The 22,873-nt window shown below is 33.5% G+C and overlaps 1 protein-coding gene across 2 annotated transcripts; it reads left to right on the top strand.

Moving 5' to 3' along the window:
• The first annotated feature begins 125 nt into the window (after window positions 1-125).
• On the top strand, window positions 126-22,348 carry LOC100177269. Of its 2 annotated transcripts, XM_018817252.2 has the most exons (31): window positions 126-291; window positions 711-824; window positions 1,253-1,336; window positions 1,859-1,975; window positions 3,254-3,361; window positions 3,830-3,901; window positions 4,382-4,465; window positions 5,271-5,402; window positions 6,027-6,063; window positions 6,776-6,908; window positions 7,549-7,695; window positions 8,066-8,235; window positions 9,271-9,433; window positions 10,216-10,361; window positions 11,185-11,323; window positions 12,299-12,379; window positions 13,205-13,393; window positions 13,838-13,879; window positions 14,703-14,858; window positions 15,190-15,327; window positions 15,790-15,854; window positions 16,397-16,520; window positions 16,937-17,052; window positions 18,041-18,185; window positions 19,462-19,789; window positions 19,858-19,999; window positions 20,292-20,436; window positions 20,670-20,934; window positions 21,310-21,494; window positions 21,856-22,008; window positions 22,184-22,347. In XM_018817252.2, exons 1-31 carry the CDS (start codon window positions 165-167, stop codon window positions 22,328-22,330), a joined length of 4,194 nt encoding a protein of 1,397 aa, XP_018672797.2. In that variant the 5' UTR covers window positions 126-164; the 3' UTR covers window positions 22,331-22,347. The 2 variants fall into 2 exon arrangements, with proteins under 2 accessions (XP_018672797.2, XP_026696138.1); XM_026840337.1 differs by lacking the exon at window positions 4,382-4,465 and having other exon boundaries at window positions 22,184-22,348.
• The last annotated feature ends 525 nt before the right edge of the window (window positions 22,349-22,873 follow it).

Here is a 22,873-nt window from a genome sequence, read left to right as displayed (position 1 = left end):
ATGCCTAAATCATGACCAAATTTATGGAACATACCACAGTGTTCCACATTAGTTTCAATTAAATAGATTTTTATCACATGTGAAATCTAGTGAACAAAAAGACAAAATGTTTAAGTTCTGCTTCTTGAAAAAAAAACAAACAAACTTTTTATTACTTAGAACTGATGAAACATCTTGGTCCTGACCTGACAGCACTCATGGACAACATGGGTGACTTCATGAGCAATGTTGGACAGATGGTCACAAATGAACATTCTGTCCGAGGAAGAACAGCTAGCACATTACACTTTGGTAATGCGTCAGTGGAGCAAGTCACTCTTTTGTCTTCTCGTTCTGATGAGTTACCTCTGCGTGTTTTTTTTTACTTGGACATGGTTTAGAATTTAGACAACACATAAGTGACAACTTGGTGGAGGCAATGTTTGTTAAGTGTCATGCGCAAAAGCACACCAATCAGTAACAGCGTTGAATCCTATTCTATTTGGTTACCAGTTACCACGCAAATGCCAAAACCATTTACCCCCAGCGCCGAATAAGTAAAAAAATATCTATCATCAGTTTGAAATGCATTTTTGATCAATTTTCTTAAATATCTTGCTAATGCTAACTATCCATTTATTTCGACTGTAAACCACTAATTTTGTATATTTTATTTTTAACTTAATTTTTTACTCAAAAGACTAAAATATGAGTGAATTTTTTTGACCCAGATCGTCGTTTCCATGGTGTGACACCTCAGTTTGCGGACTTGGTCAAAGCAGTAAGCGGAATATCTGGTGCCATTGGTGGATTGATGGGGTACATTGTACCTCATGCAAAAAAATGTATGCTTGTTTTATACTCATATAATGATGTAAATATAATAGTAAACTGCAATGTCAAATTGAAATGCTTTATATAAAACTTGTCAACCTGGATTTACGCGCAGTTTTGTTTCTATCAAAAGTTTAACTTCATATTAATTAAACATAAATTGCTCGTTGTTTGGCAAGTTTTACGACCCTACTACGTTTCTAGTTCTATATATTAATATAACATATATTCTGCTACACCTAGTGGGCTCGCTTGCTAGGTGTAGCGACCGCGCTTATTTTCTTCCAATTAAATGTAAATACGTTTTTAACTCTAAGTGTGTTTTAACAACTGTTGTTTTGTCGCTATATCCTGTCTTTTCGTTTAAAATATTTCAAAATCTTTGCTACCTAATTGAAGAAACAAATAAAGTTATTATATTATTAAACTATAATTACAGTAGGTGCATTAAATGCTTTACCAATAAGAGGTGGACTTTGGAAACTTAGAAAGCATTCTCGGGGAAGAAGTGCAGCTAATGAAGGTAACGTATTAGTATTAACTGACTTATATGTGCAAGGAAGACTACCTATTAACAAATAACAACTATACGCCAGTGTTAAAAAATAACACCTATTAACAAAATAACAACCATATGCCAGGGTTCGATAAAGTTTTATAAAATTTTTTGTATCATGATTTTGTCAAATTATTAATACAATTTAAAAATTGATGCATAACATTTAGGGAAATCTGTGTTAAAAGCATTTTATTTATCATGCTCATTGTATAATAGTTTGAAGAGCTCCCCCTTAGTTTTTAAGCAGTGCAGGTTTTTTTGCATAAAACAGTTTTTTCTACTAATGCTAAATTAACGGTTTTGTTTTCTTTCAAAAAATATTACAAGTAGTATTTATTAAGTATATATTCTCATTTAAAACCAATTTTTATGGATGTGGTCTGGACTTTTAATGCGTTAACATCAACAATATTCAGACAAAACGCAATCAATCACAGTGTTTAAACACCATAAATTAAATAAACATTTATAAATTTGGTTTTCCAGTGTTCAGTGGTGTAATTAACGACCTGGTTGAAGTAGCTGGTGATATGGGTGGGGTCTCAGGTATCATGGGAGCTATGATGGGAAATGTTATTGGTAATGTTGGAAATCTGCATGCAAGTAAGTGAATATTGTTGGAAGTCTTTATCCAGTTTAAGTAACAGTAGTATTTAACTGTTCCTAAATACTATTATACTAGGTTGGAAGTCTTTATCCAGTCACAGTCTTTGGCTGTTACTAATTAGAAGTCTCTATCTAAAAGCTTATTCAAATAGAAGTCAACAGCATACTATGCACAATTCAAGTAAAGTCCATTTCCAACCACTGCCACATCACCACAATCCATAGAAATAATATAAACAACAACATAGACATAATATAAAACACACACTGGTTGAGGCAAACCTAGAATACAGTAAAAATAGAAACATTATATATAGAGCTGATTTGAAATTTAGCAAATATATTGAACACCACTTGTACAGCGGCGCGGCAAAGTGGTTAGCGCGCCAGCCTCTAACCAAGAGGCAATGGGTTAAAGTCTCGTCACGGCTATGATTGCGGGCGGATGTGTTTTTGGGCAATACACCTAACTTGTCCAAGTTATCAGCCATACATAAAAAATGGAATAATCTCAAATAATAATCACCAAAAAGTAACATACATGGTAACTTGTAAGCTGGGAGGTGAATGAAACAGAACACCTGTGTTTAATGACTGTTGTTTTTTCGGCCACACGAGAATAAAGTAAGTTACATTCATTCACAAACTTGCTTTCTTGTGTGCAATATAGCATTGATTTAGCTACAATAGCGGTTAGAAGGCTTTTAATTTTAAACCTGTAACAAGCGAACATATTAAATTAAATGATCCTGGACTTTTCGGTTTTGTCCCATAGGTTCAGCATGCATGACTTACTTTTTTGCAATTTACAGCAGATTTAAAGGGACATCCAATAAAAATTAAATATTTCCAAAGGTACCACCTAAGTTTCTTAAAACAAAACAGCTTAGACAAAATCAAGTGAAATAAAACCGCTGGGGTAAAGAAATATATATTTATATTTTGGTATATATTTATAAAGAAGAAGCATTTATTGTACCAAATCTGAATTTCTTTGATTTTTCTTCAGTAGTTTAAAAAATGGAAACGCTCAAAGTTAAGTGATATTTTTTCTTATGGGTGATCCTACGCATTGTCGCTTTTTAGAACATTTTTCTGAAGCTGTTTCGATGTTTAAAACTTTGGTGGTACTTTTAGATCACATTTGAGAATTCTATCAACACGCAAATTCCGATTTTTCGTTGGTATGCCCTTTTAGGCAGTGAACCTTACAACCCATCTACTTTAACATGCTGCACTTATTCGGTAAAAACAGAAAAGGTAATATTTGTTTAGATGCACTTATTCCACCAAGTACAATGCTGGCATCAAAGGAAATGGCGGAAATAAACAAAGGAACAAACATTGTGGATGAAATTCAGAAAATGTCAAAACAACTTTTGAGTAAGTTTATGGTACATGTTAGTATGACCTGAAATTTTTTTCTCCTTATGGGTGAGGTCCTTGTCAAGGACCTGGGATTTAGGCCAAATTCGGCCCATTACCCCAACACCCGAAAAGTCCATTTATGTCTTTCCGGCGCTCGATGACGAGACACCGCATTGCAGTCAGACAGGTTTTATTGGTAGGAATGTGTCGATAAACTTTAAACTTTAAGTTCCCTAATAACGCAATAAAAGCAATTAACTTTAATTTGTTAAAGCAAAATTTGAACACCAAAAAATTATAAAACGAAAGCAGTTATTTACAAAATAAAATAATAAGAAAACCAAAAGCTTTATTTTTGTGCTTTTTAAACATCCTTATAACATTTTTACACACAGAGTTGTCGTCAAAAATTTGACTTTTTTTATTAAAAAATGAGTTTGGTTTACTCATTACATTTTTAAGTTAAATATTTTATTTGTTAAGATGCAATGCCAAGCGCAGCCAAAAGAAACCCAGACAAAGAAATGGAATTGTGCATGAAATATATAACTTATGGTGAGCTAATTTCACCCGTGCAAGCATGTTTTATTTGCAGACGGCTGATTTTTTTGTATTTATAATCTTGGGTGCCGGGATAATAGACCTAAACCTAGGATTTCTCATGTGCTTTGTTATAGGATATCAACTATAGAGAATGGAATATTGTTACTGGCAAATAATATTAACTTTTTTATTTGTCCTTTTGATTACGGTAGCGAAGATTTAGAAATATTTAAAAAAAGACAGGATATAGCGACAAAACAACAGCTGTTAAAACACTCTGACAGTTAAAAAAATATTTTTACATTTATTTAGAAGAAAATAAGCGTGGTCGCTACACCTAGCAGACAAACAAGCCATTTATGTTTAATTATTATTAGGTTAAGCTTTTAATAGAAACAAAAGTGTGTAAAGACACAACCTGCACAGATTATTCACATACGATGTATAATACTGGTTCTCATATAGTCATAATAATATGGTTTGTCACTGAAGGTGTTGGACAGCTAGGTATGATGGATCATTATGGTGGAGTAATGCCAGAGAGTCTAACGTTCAAACCACTATATGGAACACAAGGTAATGTAAAATAAAAAGAAAAACACAGTTTTATTTAGCATTAGAAAATAAAGTTAAGAACATTAACATAAATGACAACTTTATTAGAAAGACATTTCTTTTTTTGATGAGGTTTCTTCATTTTACAGCTAAATGATGTAAATTAAAAACCAGCAAAATAAGGAAGTTTGGGGTTAGTGGCAAAGGGTTTAGATGCTGTGGGATGGGGATAAGGAATGTTTCTTGAAACAATTTATTTAGTTTATTTAGACAACCCATTAGTTACCACTGGGTTGGAGCAATTGCCGTTAAGTATATTGCCCAGGGACACATTTGCCCACAATAGTAGCAGCGAAGAGCATTGAACTCATTACCTCTGGGTTAAAGGCAGGCAGGCTAACCAACTGTGCTACAGCGCTTGTTCTTGCCCATGAACATAATTTTATATTTGATTAGCACGCCTGCCTTTAACCCAGAGGTAAAGGGGTTCAATGCTTTTTGATGCTACCATTGTGGGCGTATGTTTCCTTGGGCAAGACACTTAACGGCAATTGCTCCAACCCAGTGGTCGCTAATGGGTTGTCCAAATTATCAGCCACATAAAGAGAACAAAATTTCGTGAGGTGGCACGAGGTGTATAAAACAAAACACCCGTGTTATAACAACTGTTGTTTTCCAGCCAGGCGAGGATAAAGTAAGTTACATTCATTTATTAATTCAAGTCCATTTACACAACAACACGATTTATTAGTGACCACTGGGTTGGAGCAACGAGCCATTACCTCTAAGTTAATTCATTTTTAATTTACTACACTTGATTACACAGATGATGGCGTTGGAGATGAAAGTTTACACAGAAGGTTGATTGCTTCAGAGTGGAACGGAGATTGGGAGGTTCCTCCAAAACTGAAACAGATATCAGGGAATTTAAGCCCAAACTTATTCGCAAATGTTCTAAGTAAGTAATATTATGTAAACATTGTAATAATTTTTCATTTGCAAATGTGTGATCAAATGGAGTATTTGCATGAGTCATGTCTCATAAATGAGTGAAATTTATTTCGTCATCTCGGATATGATAACGAAGAACGGGAAAGTTTAAAAGCGCGTCTTAGATAAAAAGATGACCGTTACACCCTACAGACAATAGAATGTAAATCAAGTAAACCACATTTAATTAAACAATATTAAAGTTCTAATTGAAGAAAAGTGTGTGTAGGACGAAAGATTTAATCGTGATGGAAAAACAAAACCCCACAAAATATTTCCACCAAAGTTTATAATATTAGTTCCAAGGTTTTCATACTTAAAATTTAGAAACCTATATGGCTATGGAAGGGGCACTCATCCTAGTTTAAAAAGTTCGGCTGTTCTAATACTTAACTCAAAGCAAGACACTTAGCTGCAATTGCCCCAACTTAAGTCACTAATGGATTATATAAATTGTCAGCCATACGGAAAAGAGGTCTATGAAGGTGGTATTTAAAAAAGAACACCCGTGTTATAATGACTTTTGTTTTACCAAGCAGGTGAGAATAAATCAAGTTACATTCATTCATTTAATATGAATATTTTAATCCAGGTGATGAAGCATTACAGGACAATGCAGTTTTGCGATTGTAAGTAAACAGGAAGTCTAATATTGTTGTTTGTGATTGTACTATTTATTAGATGAACATTATGCTAAAGCTTATTTTGCCAGTTAAACAACATATATCAATATTTGCACAGTTATAAAAACTAAACAGGATACAAATCACATGTTGACAAAAACTGAGTAATATAAAAATTCACACATTGATAAAAACTGAACAATATAGAGGCACAATGCAAATTGGTGTGGTTCGACCTAAACATAATGCTCAACAACAGCTGTCATAATTACCAAACACATCTGTCTGTCTGGCGCCATGACTCAGTCATATAGCCCTGCATGGTAACCAAAGTTTTCCAGGTTCGATGCTCGACGGCAATACTATACTGATTGGCATATGTGTTCTTGGGCGCGACACTTAATGGACATTGCTCCAACCCAGAAGTCACTAATGGGCTGTCCTAGTTAAAAGCTGTATAAAAAACAAAAACCATCAGAAAGTTAAAAATGTGGTAACTCGTAAGCAAACGAGGATAAAAAATGGTGCAAAAAATGTGTCTGACTGGGATGCGGTGTCGCGGCATTGGTTGCATGAAAAACTTAAATGGGCTTTCTGGTTTTTGAGGTAATGGGCTAAATGTGGCCTAAATCCTTAACTAGAACCTCACTTAAAAAGAATAAATAAAAATAAAAAATAACAGCACAACTGCATGAAAAACTCTGTATTTATTAAACAGCATAGATGACATGGTTCTCAACCACGGTATCAACACAGACATTGTGCGTTACTTGAAAGGAGATTTGTCATTTAATCAACTATCAACTAGTGATAAAGGAATAATACCAGCATCTGTCCTTGGTGGAATAAAGGTAATTTACGTGTTTGCTTTTGCAGGAATCAATAAATTACATTTTTGTTAGAGAAATTGCTACAATGGTTTGTAATAACTGAAATGGTTTATAACAGTGCTCTTCAACCTTTTTTGGGTTGGTGAGTTATTGCGACAAACTCATGCACCCCTGATTGCTTTAACATAAAACTAATGACGTTTCGCAATTCCCTGTGATGCAAGATATAGAATTCATATAAAAAAAATGTATAAAAATGGCTAAATTTGTTAAAAATGTTCAAAACTGAGTATTATTACTGAAAATTGTTGAAGTTTGTGATGCACCCTTGTATACACTTTTGTACTGGTGCACCCCTTACATATTTTGATGCACCCTAGGGTGCACCGTGCACACCGGTTGAAGAGCACTGGTTTATAACACTTATAATGGTTCACAATAACTACAATGCTTTATAATAACTATATTTTTTCATAATAACTATAATGTGTATAATGTATTTTGACTCTTTTAATAACGTCATCAAATTTCGAATGAATTCATAGAAAAAACTTTTATGAGTAGTTTGAGTTTCGGTTGATATACACAAAATAAACTATTGCAAAGTTGTTTTCTTTTATCACTTTTTAAAATTTTTAATCATTTTTTTTATATTTTTCAGCCACAATACCTAATACAATTTGACGGGGAATCTATCAGTGAAATATTAAATTCTCCATTACTTGATAATAATCCTACAAAGTTAAAAGATTTTCTTCTAAACATACAAAAAGGGCAATTCTTACAAGCTGTCGCTATTATGAAGCAGGTAAAAAAAAAACTATTTTTCACATCTCACATTCTTAACCAATGTCATCTAAGCTTGAAAAATGCAAAAAAAATCATAAATTATTTCATAATATTTTGCTGCTTTTTCTACAAAGCTTAATAAATTATTCAAGAACTTATTTTATGAGGTATTGTCAGAAGTATACTTAATATATGTTAAATATTAATATGAGTCAAAAATAATTATATATTATTTATCTAACTGACCAGTGCTTGGATATATAAATACACAATACACATACAGTAATCTGTAAAATTTTGTTTTAAAGTGATACAAATATATTCTATTAAATAAACATCCAATAATCTGTAAACTTTTGCTTTAAAACGATACATATCATTCTATTCAGAACGGAGTTCAATTTAGCAAAGACAGATTGGCGACCGCGCAAATGATTGCTACTTATATTGTGAAAGAGCATCCAACTTCTGTAGCTTCATTAATTTGTCCATTTATCGTTGGTTTACCACCGCATGCTTTTGCTAACTTCAATATTTCGGATATTGTCGATTATCACCTGTAAGTATCCACAAATCTAACTATAGTAAGGATTTCGTAGCACAAGATCTTCACTATGTTCTGTAAAGTAAGTATGCGAATAAAAAATTACCTACAAAGTAACATACTTAGCCAAGCAAGGTTACATTTGTTATGGGTGTGTAACATTTAGCAAAACACTTGACTGAAAATGTTCCTGTTGCTAAAAGTTATGTTCTAGAGGGGCATGATAAAAAGTATTTTCCAAGGCTTGTCACTGCTACCATTGCGGGCGTATGTGTCCTTGGGCAAGACACCTATTGGCAACTGCTCAAACCCAGTTGTCATTATTGAGTTGTTCAAATTATCAGTCATAAGCTGACAAGAAGTGTATGAAACAGAACACTTATGTTTTAACGACTGTCATTTTCTGACCAAGCGAGGATAAAGCAAGTTACATTCAGTATGGTTGCGTCACTTGCGTGTCATTTAGCAAAACTGTTGACTGAAAAGGTTCCTGTGGCTAAATTGACAGCCATGCAAACTTAAAATCATAAGCAGGCATGAGGTTTGAAGTTACATCCTGGGGTAAACAAATATGATAAAAAAGTGTTTATGATTACTTTTAACAATTTCGTTACAACTATGAATCAAAGTAATTATGTGTGATGTTCAAAAATATGTATTTAAGTTAAAATCTGACCCAATGTCAAACCATATTCCATTGCTTTAAATCATAATTACAGTGGTTCAGTATTGTAAAGAAAAAAAATATTTCATTTGCGCTGTGGCAAAGTGGTTCACGCGCCTGCCTCTAACCCAGGGGTAATTGGTTCAAGGCTTGTCGCAACTAGTGTTGTGAAAGTATGTTTCCCTGAACAAACCAGTGGTCACTAATGGGTTGTCCAAATTATCAGCCATACATTAAAAGAATAAAAAACTTCAAAAAAATAACCACCCACAAAATGGTTACTGGTAAGCTGGCACAAAGTGCATGAAACAACACCCGTATTATAACAACTGTCGTTTTCCGGCCACGAGAGGATAAAGTAAGTTACATTCCTTCCTATTCCCCAGGTTATCTTGTATTCAATCTGTGAAGGACCAACTTAGCAGGAGGCAGATAATGGCATGGATTAATAGCAGAACTAAACACAAAGGAATTGCTGAAATTAATTTAATAAGGGATTTTGCTGATGACATTCCGACACATACTTTCCTTAATATGCAACCACAAACGGTAAGAATGTTACTTATTTATTTGCTTCACACAAAATTAGGTACACAACGTTTACACACAGTAAATCAATGGCGTTTGGCCAGTACAATCAAGTCAAGAGAATGCCCTTGTCCTAGCGTTAACAGGCCAGCCGACATGTGGCTAACACCATGTCGCATGCCAAGAATGGGGCAAGAGAGGCTGTAGTTAATTAGGTGCGGGAAATCACCCACAGACTCAACAATGATTGCTACGATTGTTACAAGAATACGAAACTTAAATAGTGTAATGCGTGTTGTTGTTTTTACTATTTCTATGTCAATCTACCGCGAATTCCTTTGAATACTAATCCCTCGTTTTCCGTTAACATTCCTTGGTAATCAGCATCTTTAATCAACAATCATTTATAACTTTGTGCTATGCGCAGTCTCTTCTGTTCAGTTCAGTATTCTTAGTTTTGCTATTGAGACTTGTTAAACTCTATTGTTATAGTCCGGCGCTGTGGCGTAGTGATTAGCGCGTCTGCCTTAACCCAAAGATAATGGGTTCAAGGCTTGTCGTTGCTACTATTGTGGGCATATGTGTCTTTGTGCAAGACACTCAACGACAATTGCGCCAACCCAGTGGTCACTAATGGGTTGTTCAAATTATCACCCACATTCATGTTTAACGACTGTCAGCTTCTCGCCATGCGAGGATAAATTAAAAGTTACAAAAACTGGATGTGTGCAATCTATTACATTTATTCATATATGCATATATGTATTTATTTTGTTAACTTTTGAATTTGAAATCTGTTTCAGATCATTGAGCTTATCAACAGTGGATTCTTCACCAACATAAGCAACAACATTAATCCTCATAAACTCAGTGAAATGTGGCGCATCTTGTTAAACAATATGTTTGTAATGAACATTTCATCTCATACATTGGTGGACATGATATCACGGTAAGTCAGTTGGTCTAATCGGAAGTCCACTTTGAATATTCTGTGACATTTTTTGAATCAGTATATTTTGAAAAATATTGGAAACATAAAAACTAATTTAAATATTTTGAAAAAAAATTGAACATAAAACATCTTTAAATGTAAATGTAGAATTTTTTTTTAATTATGTCGGTAATCAACTATAAAACCACCTGCATTGAGGCGCCAACTGTTAAAAAGTTAAGGTACTTATACAGCTTTAAAAGATAAAAGTTTATGCCGGAAAAAGCAGGAACTTTTTTTGTCACATTAGCTTTTACTTAAAATAGACTGATAGATGCACTATCACCACTACCTAGTGTTTATTTTAAGACATGTTTGTAAGATAGGTTATTAAATTGTGTATGCATTTATACATGGTACTCATGGGTACTCCCATTTATTTTCAAGGGTATAAGAATACTTGACCACCAATGTTAGGCATCTATGTCCGGCGCTGTGGCGTAGTGGTTAGCGTGCCTGCCTGTAACCTAGAGGTAATGGGTGCAAGGCTCGACGCTGCTACCATTGTGGACAAATGTGTCCTTGAGCAAGACCCAGTGATCACTAATGAGTTGTTTAAAACATCAGCCATACATAAAAAAAAATCCAAAAAAATAATCACCCACAAAGTTACATACATGATAACTCGTAAGCTGGCACGAGGTGTTATACCCGTGTGATAACGACTGTCGTTTTCCGGCCGCCTGAGGATAAAGTAAGTTACATTCATTCATTAATTGTAGATGTCACAAGACCATTTTAGCTATTACTGTAACAATGCGTTACTTTATGAATTCCATAGCACTGGAGTGTTGCAGTGTGGTATTGAGATGAACGACATGCAATACCTCATACCAGCATCGGATCTTAACTCATTTAATATAAGTTGGATGGAGAGATGTGTTACACAACGTCAAACTCAAAGTACAATCAGTAAAACAGTAAGTTGAAAAAGAAATTAAATAATATGCTTATTGTTTCTGACTGTAAGCAAGAAAATACCTGGTTTGAAACTTAATTGTTGGTGTGTGTATGCTTGGCCAGTTTTATAAACTTGTAACTTAAGTCCGGTGCCTAGCTCAGTTGGTTAGCGCCTGCCTGGAACCCAGAGGCAATGAGTTCAAGGCGTGTCATTGCTACCATTGTGGGCATATGTGTCCTTGTGCAAGACAGCCAATGGCAACCCAGTGGTCACTAATGGGTTGTCTGAATTATCAGCCCCACATACAAAAAGAAAAAATCCCGAAAATAAATAATCACCCACAAAGTAACCTACTTGGTAACTCAAAAGCTAGCGCGAGGTGTATGAACATCCGTGTTATAACGACTGTCGTTTTACGACCATGCAAGAATAAACTAATAAAGTAAGTTACATTCCTTTAATTGTATATGAAATTAATTTATTTTTTACTTATATTTATATTTGACTTGTAAGTATATTTTTGACTATACCTCATAAATAAGTTCTTAAATATTTTTTTTAAGTCTTGCAGAAAAAGCAGCAGAATATTATAAAATAATTCACGATTTATTTTGCATTTTTCAAGCTAAGATAATATTGGTTAGGACGTGAGATATGACAAAATAAGTTTTGCTTAATTACCAGTTTCAACACATTGACATTACCTGCCCTAAGATGTAAATATTATAACACAAGTTAAATATTATGTATAGTGGGGTGGGGGAACATGGGACACTTTTACATTCTATTTTCTCGTCCCATTTGGTAGTAAACAAAGAACATTCAAATAATTATAAAACCATATCCTCACAATTCCCATAGACCGTTGTTAATCGTTAAAACATGATCATGATATTTGGATATCATGTAATAAAGGTGTCCCGTCTTCCCCCACCTTACTATATGATTATATAGCACAAGTTCCAGCAACTTAAAAAAAAGGATTTTTTTTCAGAATTGCAATAAAGACATGAGGAAATTTGGTTGTGAAAAATTTCGACAGGGTTGGAGGTTTAACTTTCGGCAAGAACGAGTGGTTAGAGTTATTTTCATAAATACTTTTTTATTGGGCACGTAGTGGTCTTATAAATTTTTTCTTTCAAGCAGTTGTAAATGTTAGTATTTGCGCTGATAATTTTCCCATATCTCAGTTCCTACATTCCCAATTTCACATCTAAAGTAACAACATATTATTTTTTTATTCATGAGTAAAAGTTACTAAACATGAAATTTTAAAATTGCTCAATTATCAACTATGTGATTAACAAATACATTTGACAATATTTAATAAAAACAGCACTTTAAAATCTGCAAACCAATAATTTTTTATCAAAAATGAAACCAAGAAAGTGTAACAGTTGTTAAACCTTTATTTTTTGTTAATGCTTTTTCATGTTATTAATTTTAACTGCCATACACAGTATTTCACAATTTTTTCATTATTTTACAGCTACTTGAATATTGAGCATAAATTAATAGTGAAACCTAAATGACCAATTTCTGAAACTATGTTACAATCAAATTTTTTAAGCAAAAGAAGCATAACATATAAGACGATTAAATCACATAATTATTTTAGTTAAACTGTAGAAGGGGACTCAAATAAATAAAACAATTAACATAAACTCATTTTTGGGTTGCAAATCACTATTTTCTGTAAATCTATTGTGTTTTTAGGTTTATTACTAATAAACATTTGTGAAGGTAAACCAAAGTAGCTTATATCACATTTTTGAGATTGCTCAAACATTGCCAAAATGTGTCTTATGTCCAACAGCATGTAAAATTGTAGAAAAACCTGTTTAGAAAATTGTGAAATAAAGTACTTTGGTTTTACCTTGACGATATATTGTATTTGAAGGAAAAATATTTCGAGATCCAAAACTTAGTTGCTGGATCTAACTTACCAGCCCTGAGTGGAAGTTTACCATCTAAGTTATCGGACGCCTTGCATTTGTTGTCACTTGATGAAATTTCATCCATACCACCTTCGGTATTGGTGGCATCTGTTGATACCATCGCAAACAATCACAAGTTAAACAAACTCCAGGTAAATGGATAATTACATATTGATGTATGCTACCGTATGTATTGTATAAACTGTTGGTACAAACAGTTGCAAACCGTGGTCTCATAGAAAACTATATTTATTGCATGGGTAGAAGACAATGGGACTGCCTTTTTTTTCTATTTTTTCGGCGAATTTGGTAGTAAACAAAAAACATTCAAAGAATTATAAAACCATATCACCACAAGTCACAACTGCCAAAGACGGTTGTTAATTTTTTAAAAACCATCGGGATATTTGGATATCATGTGCTAAAGGTGTCCCATCTTCCCTCACAATATGATATACATTTGCATGATGCAAAAGTTATTAAAACGGTAAAGCAGTGACATTCTTTTTTATGAGTTAATTGAGTTTTTTGTTATTAATAGTAAACAGTTGTCAATGTCATGCAGTTTTCTAACTGTCAATATGTTATTTTGACAGAGAGGAGTAATCCTGGAACAAATTATAGCAGGAGGATACCAGGTAAGATTTGTTTATTATAAAACTACATTTAAAAGAAAATTTGATTACTTTTGTATTTTTAAGCATTATTCTTCTTGGGGGACAAGGGTTAAGAAAAATGTTTATAAGTTTACGTTTTGTTGGCACAAACACCTGCATATAATTTCCTAGCACAAAAAAATAATACTTTTCTACAAAAAACACTGAATAATATTTCCCTACAAAAAACAAAAAAGCTTAATAAGAGCATCATTTAAAATTTTAAGTAAACTGAACTTGCTTCAAAACAGAGATTTAATCTTTAACAAACTGCTTGATATTTACAGCAAGTTTAAGCTATTTTTAGTAAATTTTTAGGCTTAAACTGCACAAAAGTTGCATAAATTAAGATGTATTTATTGATATGTCCTTCTCAAGTCAAGCTGTTTATTGCATGACGTACATTGTACAATATATAACTGCAATAGCTTTAATGGCGCTGTCTTATCAGTTTGGTCAGCTTTTAGGACCTTACTACATTTCAGGTTAATTTCCAGTCTTATATATTAATATAACATATAGTCCGCTACACCTAGTGGGCTCGTTTGCTAGGTGTCGCAACTACGCTTATTTTCTTCCAGCTAAATGTAAATATGTTTTTACCTGTAAGCGTATTTTAACAACTGTCGTTTTGTCTCTATATTCTGTCTTTTTTGTTTAAAATATTTCTAAATCTTCGCTACCGTAATCGAAGAGACAAATAAAATTATTGTTATAACCCAGAGATGGCCATAGATAGTCGATTTTTGTCAGCTTTTAGTATGCTATTATAAGCATATTATAAACACTAATGTATATTTTGCAGTTAAACAACATTGACCAAGTTACAAGTCTTGGTGAACTTGTTTCTGAGTTAGACACCACTGTAGTTGATTATACGATGTTACATTCACTTCTTAACACAAGACCTGACCTGATTCAAAAAATGTCAAAACACGTGAAAGCTGATGTTATGGATAAGGTTTGGTTGGGTTGTGTACGCATGTATAGTAGGATGGGGAAAGATGGGACACCGTTTTATTTTATTTTCTCGTCCCATTGATTTGGTAGTAAACAAACAAAAAATTTTTAAATGATTATAAAACCGTATCCTCACAACTCTTATAGACAGTTGTTAATTGTTTAAAACACTATCAGGATATTCCGATGTTATGTGCTAAATGTGTTCCAATTTACCTGGCAATACTATATTATGAAATTAAGTTTAATTATGAATGCTTTTGTATGATAAGTAATATGCCATGTTGCCATTTTTATGTTTTTTTTATATTTTTTTTTATTATTTTTACTAGATATTAACTAACCATGGGGTAGAGTGGGCAGTCAACGCGGAAACAAAATTCTCTTCACTGATCCCCGCATCATTTATCCGCACGATGAACAACATCAACTTCACAGCTGCTTCAAATATGAAATGGAAACGAAGCCAGGTTAAATTAAATGGGCAAGACACTTAACGACAATTGCTCTAATCCAGTGGTCACTAATAGGTTGTCCAAATTATCAGCCACACAAAAAAATAAAAAAATCCCTCCAAAAAATAATCACCCACAAAGTAACATACATGGTAACTCGTAAGCTGGCACGAGGTGTATGAACACCTGTGTTATAACGACTGTCACTTACCAGCCACTTGAGGATAAAGCACGTTATATTCATTCATTCAAGTGTTTTCTGTATTAGATAAATAATTTGAGTGTTTGTTTACCCTTGTACTAAATTTCCATCTAATATAAAATACAGATAAAACTCTAAATAAACAACTAAATTAGAAAACACATTTTCATTTTTCTTGCATTTTTAAGGGGCAACATCTAAATTAGTTTCACAATAAAACATCAACAATATTTTTTTATAACAATATTTTCTATTTCCTAACAATTTTGTTTCAGGCATTATACATTGTAAAGAAATATCAAAACAATGTAAATCGGAAGCTTACGCTGAGTGATATAAGGTTTGTATTGAGTTGTGTTTACTCAGTATCATATAGACATGTATGTAAGGACTGATCCAGTGGCGCAGCCAGAAAAAAAATAATAGGGGGGGGGGGGTTAATCAAAAAATTAAAAATAAAAAAAAATTTGAATTTAAAAAAAAAATTTTTTTGGGGGGGTTGCAACCCCCTAAACCCCCTCTCTGACTGCGCCACTGGACTGATCCATGTGTGTGAATTGGTACTGTGACGTAATAAACAATATGTCCATCTAATTTGACGTAAGAATTGTAGATATATTGCAACTGGTAAACTTGTTGTACATTGTTGCTTAACATCGTGTATAGTAGGAAAAGTAAAGATAGGGCACCTTTAGCATGTAATATTCAAATATCTTATTTGTGTTTTAAACAATTAACAACGGTATATGGAAGTCGTGAGAATGGTTTTTAATAATTCTTTGAATTTTCTTTGTTTACTACCAAATGGAACGAGAAATAAGAATGAATAGGTGTTCGAAATTCCCCTATCCTACTATATATACCAGTTACTTTATTTTACAGTGTGTTAGGTCAAGCAGCCATTGGATTGACTTGTAAACATGTATTTGACTTTGCGCTCGATACAATGATTATGGTGGCCGTTTCAGTGGACAAGGCAGTTGGAAATAATATTCCAGCCGATCTTGTGAGTTAAAATTCATGTATTGTCACATTGTGTAAAACAAAAATGTTTCAAAAATAATCACCAACAAAGTAACATAGATGGTAACTCGTAAGCTGGCACGTGGTGTATGAAACAGAACTATAACAATTGTCGTTTTCTGGCTACACGACGATAAAGTGCGGTTACAGTTGTTCAATCATGTCATATTGTCTGTTTATTTTTATTTCCCAGAGGTAAACTACCATTTGTTTTGAATCATATTTCACTCATATAATGCTAATGCATAGGGGTTTACTTCAGCTGAATTCATAAGTGGCTTAAATTTATTCAGTTTATAATAGAAAATATTGGAGTTCATACGTGTATAGCAAGTTATTTCTATGTAAATATATCTGTTTTCGCCATTTTACTATCATGACTGATGAATTAAAATACAGGCAAACTGCATCGCCAACAAAGTTTATCTTCAACTTAAGATGGAGAAAAGGAGTCGTCAACATTTGAATAACATCATTGCACGAGTTATACCTGGAAATATTTTGTTGTTTTTACCGTAAGCTCAATTTTAAGTTGTTGCATATTGTCACAACAAAGCACAACTTATACAAGCCAAAAGCATAACTTTAGCTAAGACGCTGTAATCTAAAACAAAGTGAGGGACAAAAAATCAGACATAATGCAATTTATACAAACACAGTATACTGGTTAAACTATCTGTAGAGTGAATCTGTGGAGTCAGAGAGAACGTTAGACAACAGTAAATCGGCTTGATGTCGCACATGAAAGTAATAATAACAAGCGCCAGTGTACCCAGCAGAATAACGATAACTGTATGATAACTCTCTTTAAATTAACATTACAAGATAATTGCCCCCCCAAAAAAACAATCACCTAGTGATTGCATGTTTGGTATAAAATAGAACTCATTGGTTACAGCTCCAAAGTATAAGCAGCTGTAAGGTTATGAGACAAGCCAGCTCGGGTTCTTAACTATAATGAAAACTGTTGTTCTTTCAAAAACCTGCTGCAATCTTTGATTTAAACCATTGGTGTGCAACCTGCAGCCTCCAAAAAAAAACTGGCGGCCCGTGAAATTAGCTGTATATTTTTCACTGAATTTTTTTGATGTGAAAATAAATTTATATATCAGTTTTTTTCCGAAATTTACGCACCCAGACTTTATATTTCCTCCTTTTAACATTATAAGATCAGAAACAAAATAAACTATTATTATTAGTTTATGCAAACATAGGTTAAATAAACGTACGATGTTGGGTTCACCCAGTAATTAATATCTGGGCCCCATGTAATAATGGTTGCAAACCCCCAATTTAAACTAGTGGAGCTTTTCGACTAAACAGGAACGTAATCTGCTACACCTTTCACTGTGATTGTGTCATAAGCGCTTCAGTACCAAATGATATTACAGCACGGAGAACCCAAGATTTTACAATTTCCCTAGCCCTTATAATTATTTTAATTTAATGTATAATTTTAATGTCATTTTTAGTGTGATAATTTAATGTGATTTCTAATTTCAGATCTTCTGTGTTAGAAACCACGAGTTATACAAACGATTGTAGTTCAATGATACGTCGTTTATCGCACGCAAACTTTAACTTACTGTCGGTTGGACTCGGTGAAATGCAACTCGATGGGGTCATGGAAGCTGTGGATAAATGTCAGGTAAAAAAAAACTTTAATATAACTTGGATGAAGTGTTTTATTCATAAAGGTCTTATATTTTTGGCCAAATGTGGTAACCTATTATTTTATAAAATTCTGATATTTTTGGCTTAAGTGTAGTAACTTATTTCATAAAAGTCTTATATTTTTGGCTTAAGTTTTGTAAGTTATTTTATAAAAGTCCTATATTTTGGCCTTAAGTGTAGTAACTTGTTATTTTATAAAATTCCAATATTTTTGGCTCAATTGTGGTAACTTTTTATACAAAGTTTTTTGGCACGAGTAGCTTTAGTTTTTTTTTGCTGAACAGATCCATGTGAACAAAACTAAGTAATAAGTATGTATCAATATACGATACATAAGATAAACTCAGTGTTTGCAGCAAATGGCTTGTTTCATGACAGAACCATTGGCTGAAAATTTGTTAGCTCCATGTTCATGCGCGCCAATTTCCTAAATATCTGGGGTATGCGGAGCGCACCTGTACGTTGACTATGACGTCAGATACGTCATTATACACGTGCGCATTAGTATTTTTGGCGGGAATTCGCAACACGAACTTTGCACTACCTTTCTCATAGCTGCAGGTAAAATGAATGTAATTTGCCTATTAAAAGTGGCAACAGGCAGTAAATATACAACCTAAATATGTTTCAGAACTGATATAACTGCTTTATATTTACGATGTTTTCCTCAACCAAGTAGCATGTTTATTACGAAATAGTAAGGATTCACATGTGGGTATATTGCGTCACAATAGCGATTGTCTAGCCTGGTAATTGATTAGACACAATAGCAATTTATGCGTTGATTATTTGCTTCATAATACCAATTGTCCCCTTGATTGTTTAGCCTGCAGTTGCTTGAAAACAGGTTGAATATTTTCCTTTTTACACATGCGATCAAGTAAAGTATTAATATGTTTGCAATAAGTACTTCTTACGCACGTAAATGCAACGTATTGCGCACCTGCTTTAGTGGTTAGAATGAAAGGCTTTAGAAAATGTGTATGCCGCATACCCCATAAAAATTTTGAGGTAGGCGCCGCATAACCAGGATCGACGTCCATGCCCATGTTCATTTAACATAAAATTAAGCTGGCACTATGTTATAGGCAATTAACGCTTGCTAATTTTGTGTTATAGTATTTAATACTTTTTAACTGGTTTGAGCCATTCAATTTAAATAAAGTAACTTTCGGCAAGGGACAGAAGTAGCTATTCTTGATAATAAAGTCTATATACAAATTAGTAAGTATTTGTTATTTTATATTCAGCAAAACTACAAGAGAAATTCTGCTTCACCAATTTATGGGAATGGACCACCACCAAATTACGGAAATAAACCCCTACCAGATTATGGAAATGGACCTCCACCAAAATATGAAAATGGACCCCCACCAGATTACGGAAATAAACCCCTGCCGGATTACGGAAACGGACCCCCACCTGATTATGGAAATGGACCCCCACCAGATTATGAAAATGGACCCCCACCAAAATATGAAAATGGACCCCCACCGGATTACGGAAATAAACCCCCGCCGGATTACGGAAACGGACCTCCACCAAATTATGGAAATGGACCCCCAGTTTATAATCACAGTAAGTATAGGAGTTGTTTTACCAATACAGACGGCTAGAGATTCTATAAGACAGAATTCTGTTCTTAGGCCCAGGCATGCCAAATATAGTAGAGGAAGAAGACATTCAATTCTATGGTAAACTGTCGTGTGCGATGACATACAGAATTTATTCAATGACAGAAGAAGCCTTCCTTCAGTTTGCTAAACATATTTTACAATGTAGAGATATGTAAGTTCATTTATATTATGTGTTGACTGCAGTTCTAAAATTAAATGTACGCTTATTATAACTTTGACCAAGTTTTATGTTTTATAGGTATTAAATGATAAATCCATATAAAGAGAACATTATTTTAATATAAATCCTTTTTTAAAGTTTATCTTATTAAATGTTTATAAAAAAAACTTTATTTTATTGTAATTCCTTTTTTTAAATTTTAGCTTTTTTCATGTTTATAAAGAATACCTTATTTTGATTTCAATATTTATTTGATAAATAATTCTTTTTTTTTTAAATTTAGCTTAAGAGATAAAGACATAGAAATCATAGACAACAAATTCAATGAATTACTTCAACAACAAGTTCCCATGGACGAGAAATTTATCGATTCAGTTTCACCTCTCCTTCCTCTTCTACCATCCACCACACTACGGAACTTACCAGATGTATTTATTATTGGACTAATAATTTATCAATGATTTAACTGTGACTAGCCATAACCAAAGTTAGTATAGACCAAGTTAGGAAACGGATTGTAAAACAACGAGTCTTGTTTTGCATTGTCCCCGCGTCTATGACGTACAATTCCAAGTCTCCAATGTTCAAGAATAAAATAATTGAAAAACATAAAAAAGTTACAATATTTTCATGAACTTTTGTATATTTTTATGTTTTTTAGGATATTTTTATGAATGGTTTACCAAAAGTTCCGATCCTTCAAAAACGAACCTCAAAACATCGCGCCGTGGTTGGTGATCTTAGCACACCAACTTTATCCATGGCCAAAAACCTTCAGATTCAGATGCCCGATAATCAATCCGAATCTTCCGATCTTCTTCTTAACTTTGATCCTGTGAACATGATGGTGTTGTCCGAAGTTGCTCTTCCCAAGATCATGGCCAACATCATCGCGGCAAAGAACATCACCAATCCCTCGGAGACAGGTTGTTTTGCTTTCTTTGACACCATTATGTAAACAAACGAAAATTGAACAGAGATATTGTGTCAAAAATTCTAGTTGTTATATATAGTAGGGAGGGGGAGACAGTACACCTTTAGCACACATATAACCAAAATGTCCTGATCGTGTTTTTAACGATTAACAACAACACCTGTGTTATAACGACTGTCATTTCCGGGCCAAGTGAGTATGAAGAAGTTACATTTATTTTTACTGTGCCGTCATTTGAACATCTTCTTTCAGTTGTTTCCAATACTTTACTGTGTTGAAGAAGACTTCAAAAAACATCATTACAAAATATATATTTACCAGAAATATCCATTATATTTTTCTTATACCTGTCCCTTTTTTCTTGCAGAGCTTGTTCAATTGGTGTTTGACTACAAGACAATACTAACACTGGGCTCATCCATTCTAACTATTCCGCCATCTTATATTTCTTACATTGATCAAGGAATTTTCATCAAATCTTACTCTGTGTTTGGTCGAATGCAAGGATGGAGTGAGGAACAACTTCGAGCATTTAGAGTTAAATTGGAAAGTGTAAGTTAAACGTGTTGGGTCACATTACTTGCATTGTCAGGTGTAGCGACCACGCTTATTTTTTTCCTAAATGTATTGAATTAAATGTGATGTAAATAGGTTTTAACTATAAGTGTGTTTTAACAACTTGTTTTGTCGGTATATCCTGTCTAAGGGAAATTGCTTTAACCCAGTGGTCACTGTTAGGTCGTTCAAATTATCAGCAATACATAAAAAATACCCCCAAATATAATCACCTACAAAGTAACATACACGGTAACTCGTAAGCTGGCACGAGGTGTATGAACACCTGTGTTATTACGACTGTCGTTACCCGCTACACGAGGATAAGTAGGTTACATTCATTTATTCATTGTTTCAGACTCAAGACATGGAAAGTTGGCCCTCCAGTATGCTGAAGAACCTTGGCCATCTTCTCCCCATGTTAAGTGTATCAAACATAACTAAACTAACCAACATCAACATTGAAGTGTTAGAAACCATGTCCCATGTTGAGTGGCCAACCCTGGAACATGTAAGTTGTGATGTTATGGTTTAATTAAATACACATTTAGTATCTTTACAATTTAACAACTGTTGTTTTTTCGCTATATCCCATATTTTTGTTTAAACATTTCTAAATCTTCGCTACCGTAATTAAAGAGACAAAAAACAGTTATTTTTATTATTATATATTTGAAAATTCACAGAAAACTGCGATATTGTATCGCTACCTGGAACTACAACAAAAAACAGCATTTCAGTTAAATGGAGTTGAATTGATAAGTTTGAGTGGTTTGTTATGTGGAATCTCAACTTCAGATATTCAACAGCTTCATACTGGTAGTGTCAAGTGAGTGGGTCAGGCATTAGGGGTTACATCTTTTGTGAATCTCTGTGATTCTATTACTAGTTTACCCTATCTAGTTACATGTATTAATGTAACTTTTTTAACCCTATAACATGGGAGTTACCCTATCTAGTTACATGTATTAATGTAACTTTTTTAACCCTATAACATGGGAGTTGTGTTTCGTACCAATCATTCCTACTTGCGAGAGTTACCACATATATTTTTCTTTGTATGTGAGTTTTTCTTTATGTCTTTTTAGACATCCCATAAGAAAGCACTGGATTGGAGTAATTGTCTTAGACAAGCACCAAAATTAACTTGAGTGCATTTTAGGTTTCAGAAAAATTTAAATGAATTTTATTACATTTGGATATTTCATATTTACGCATTCGCAAAACTTATAATAATAACCTTTAAAGCCTGTTAAATCATTCTAGGGCTGCATGTTTCTTCTTTTGTGTGTGCATTGTTTATGTCTTTGCCGTTTTATAAAGTTATATCCACATAGAACACAGTACGCAGATACACAACAAGAGTTGTGTATTGT

The sequence above is a fragment of the Ciona intestinalis genome, unplaced genomic scaffold, assembly GCF_000224145.3.
Source record: "Ciona intestinalis unplaced genomic scaffold, KH HT001199.1, whole genome shotgun sequence".
Taxonomy (NCBI): domain Eukaryota; kingdom Metazoa; phylum Chordata; class Ascidiacea; order Phlebobranchia; family Cionidae; genus Ciona; species Ciona intestinalis.
Note: the sequence above shows the minus strand (reverse complement) of the source record. Positions and strands in the feature narration are given on the sequence as shown.

What these genes read in the sequence shown, in the direction of transcription:
- LOC100177269 (XM_018817252.2), top strand. Translation starts at nt 165, where the DNA reads ATGAAACATCTTGGTCCTGACCTGACAGCACTCATGGACAACATGGGT. An exon ending in CTGTCCTTGGTGGAATAAAG is followed by an intron (nt 6,909 to 7,548) that starts GTAATTTACGTG and finishes TATATTTTTCAG; the next exon opens with CCACAATACCTAATACAATT. An exon ending in CTGTCGCTATTATGAAGCAG is followed by an intron (nt 7,696 to 8,065) that starts GTAAAAAAAAAA and finishes CATTCTATTCAG; the next exon opens with AACGGAGTTCAATTTAGCAA.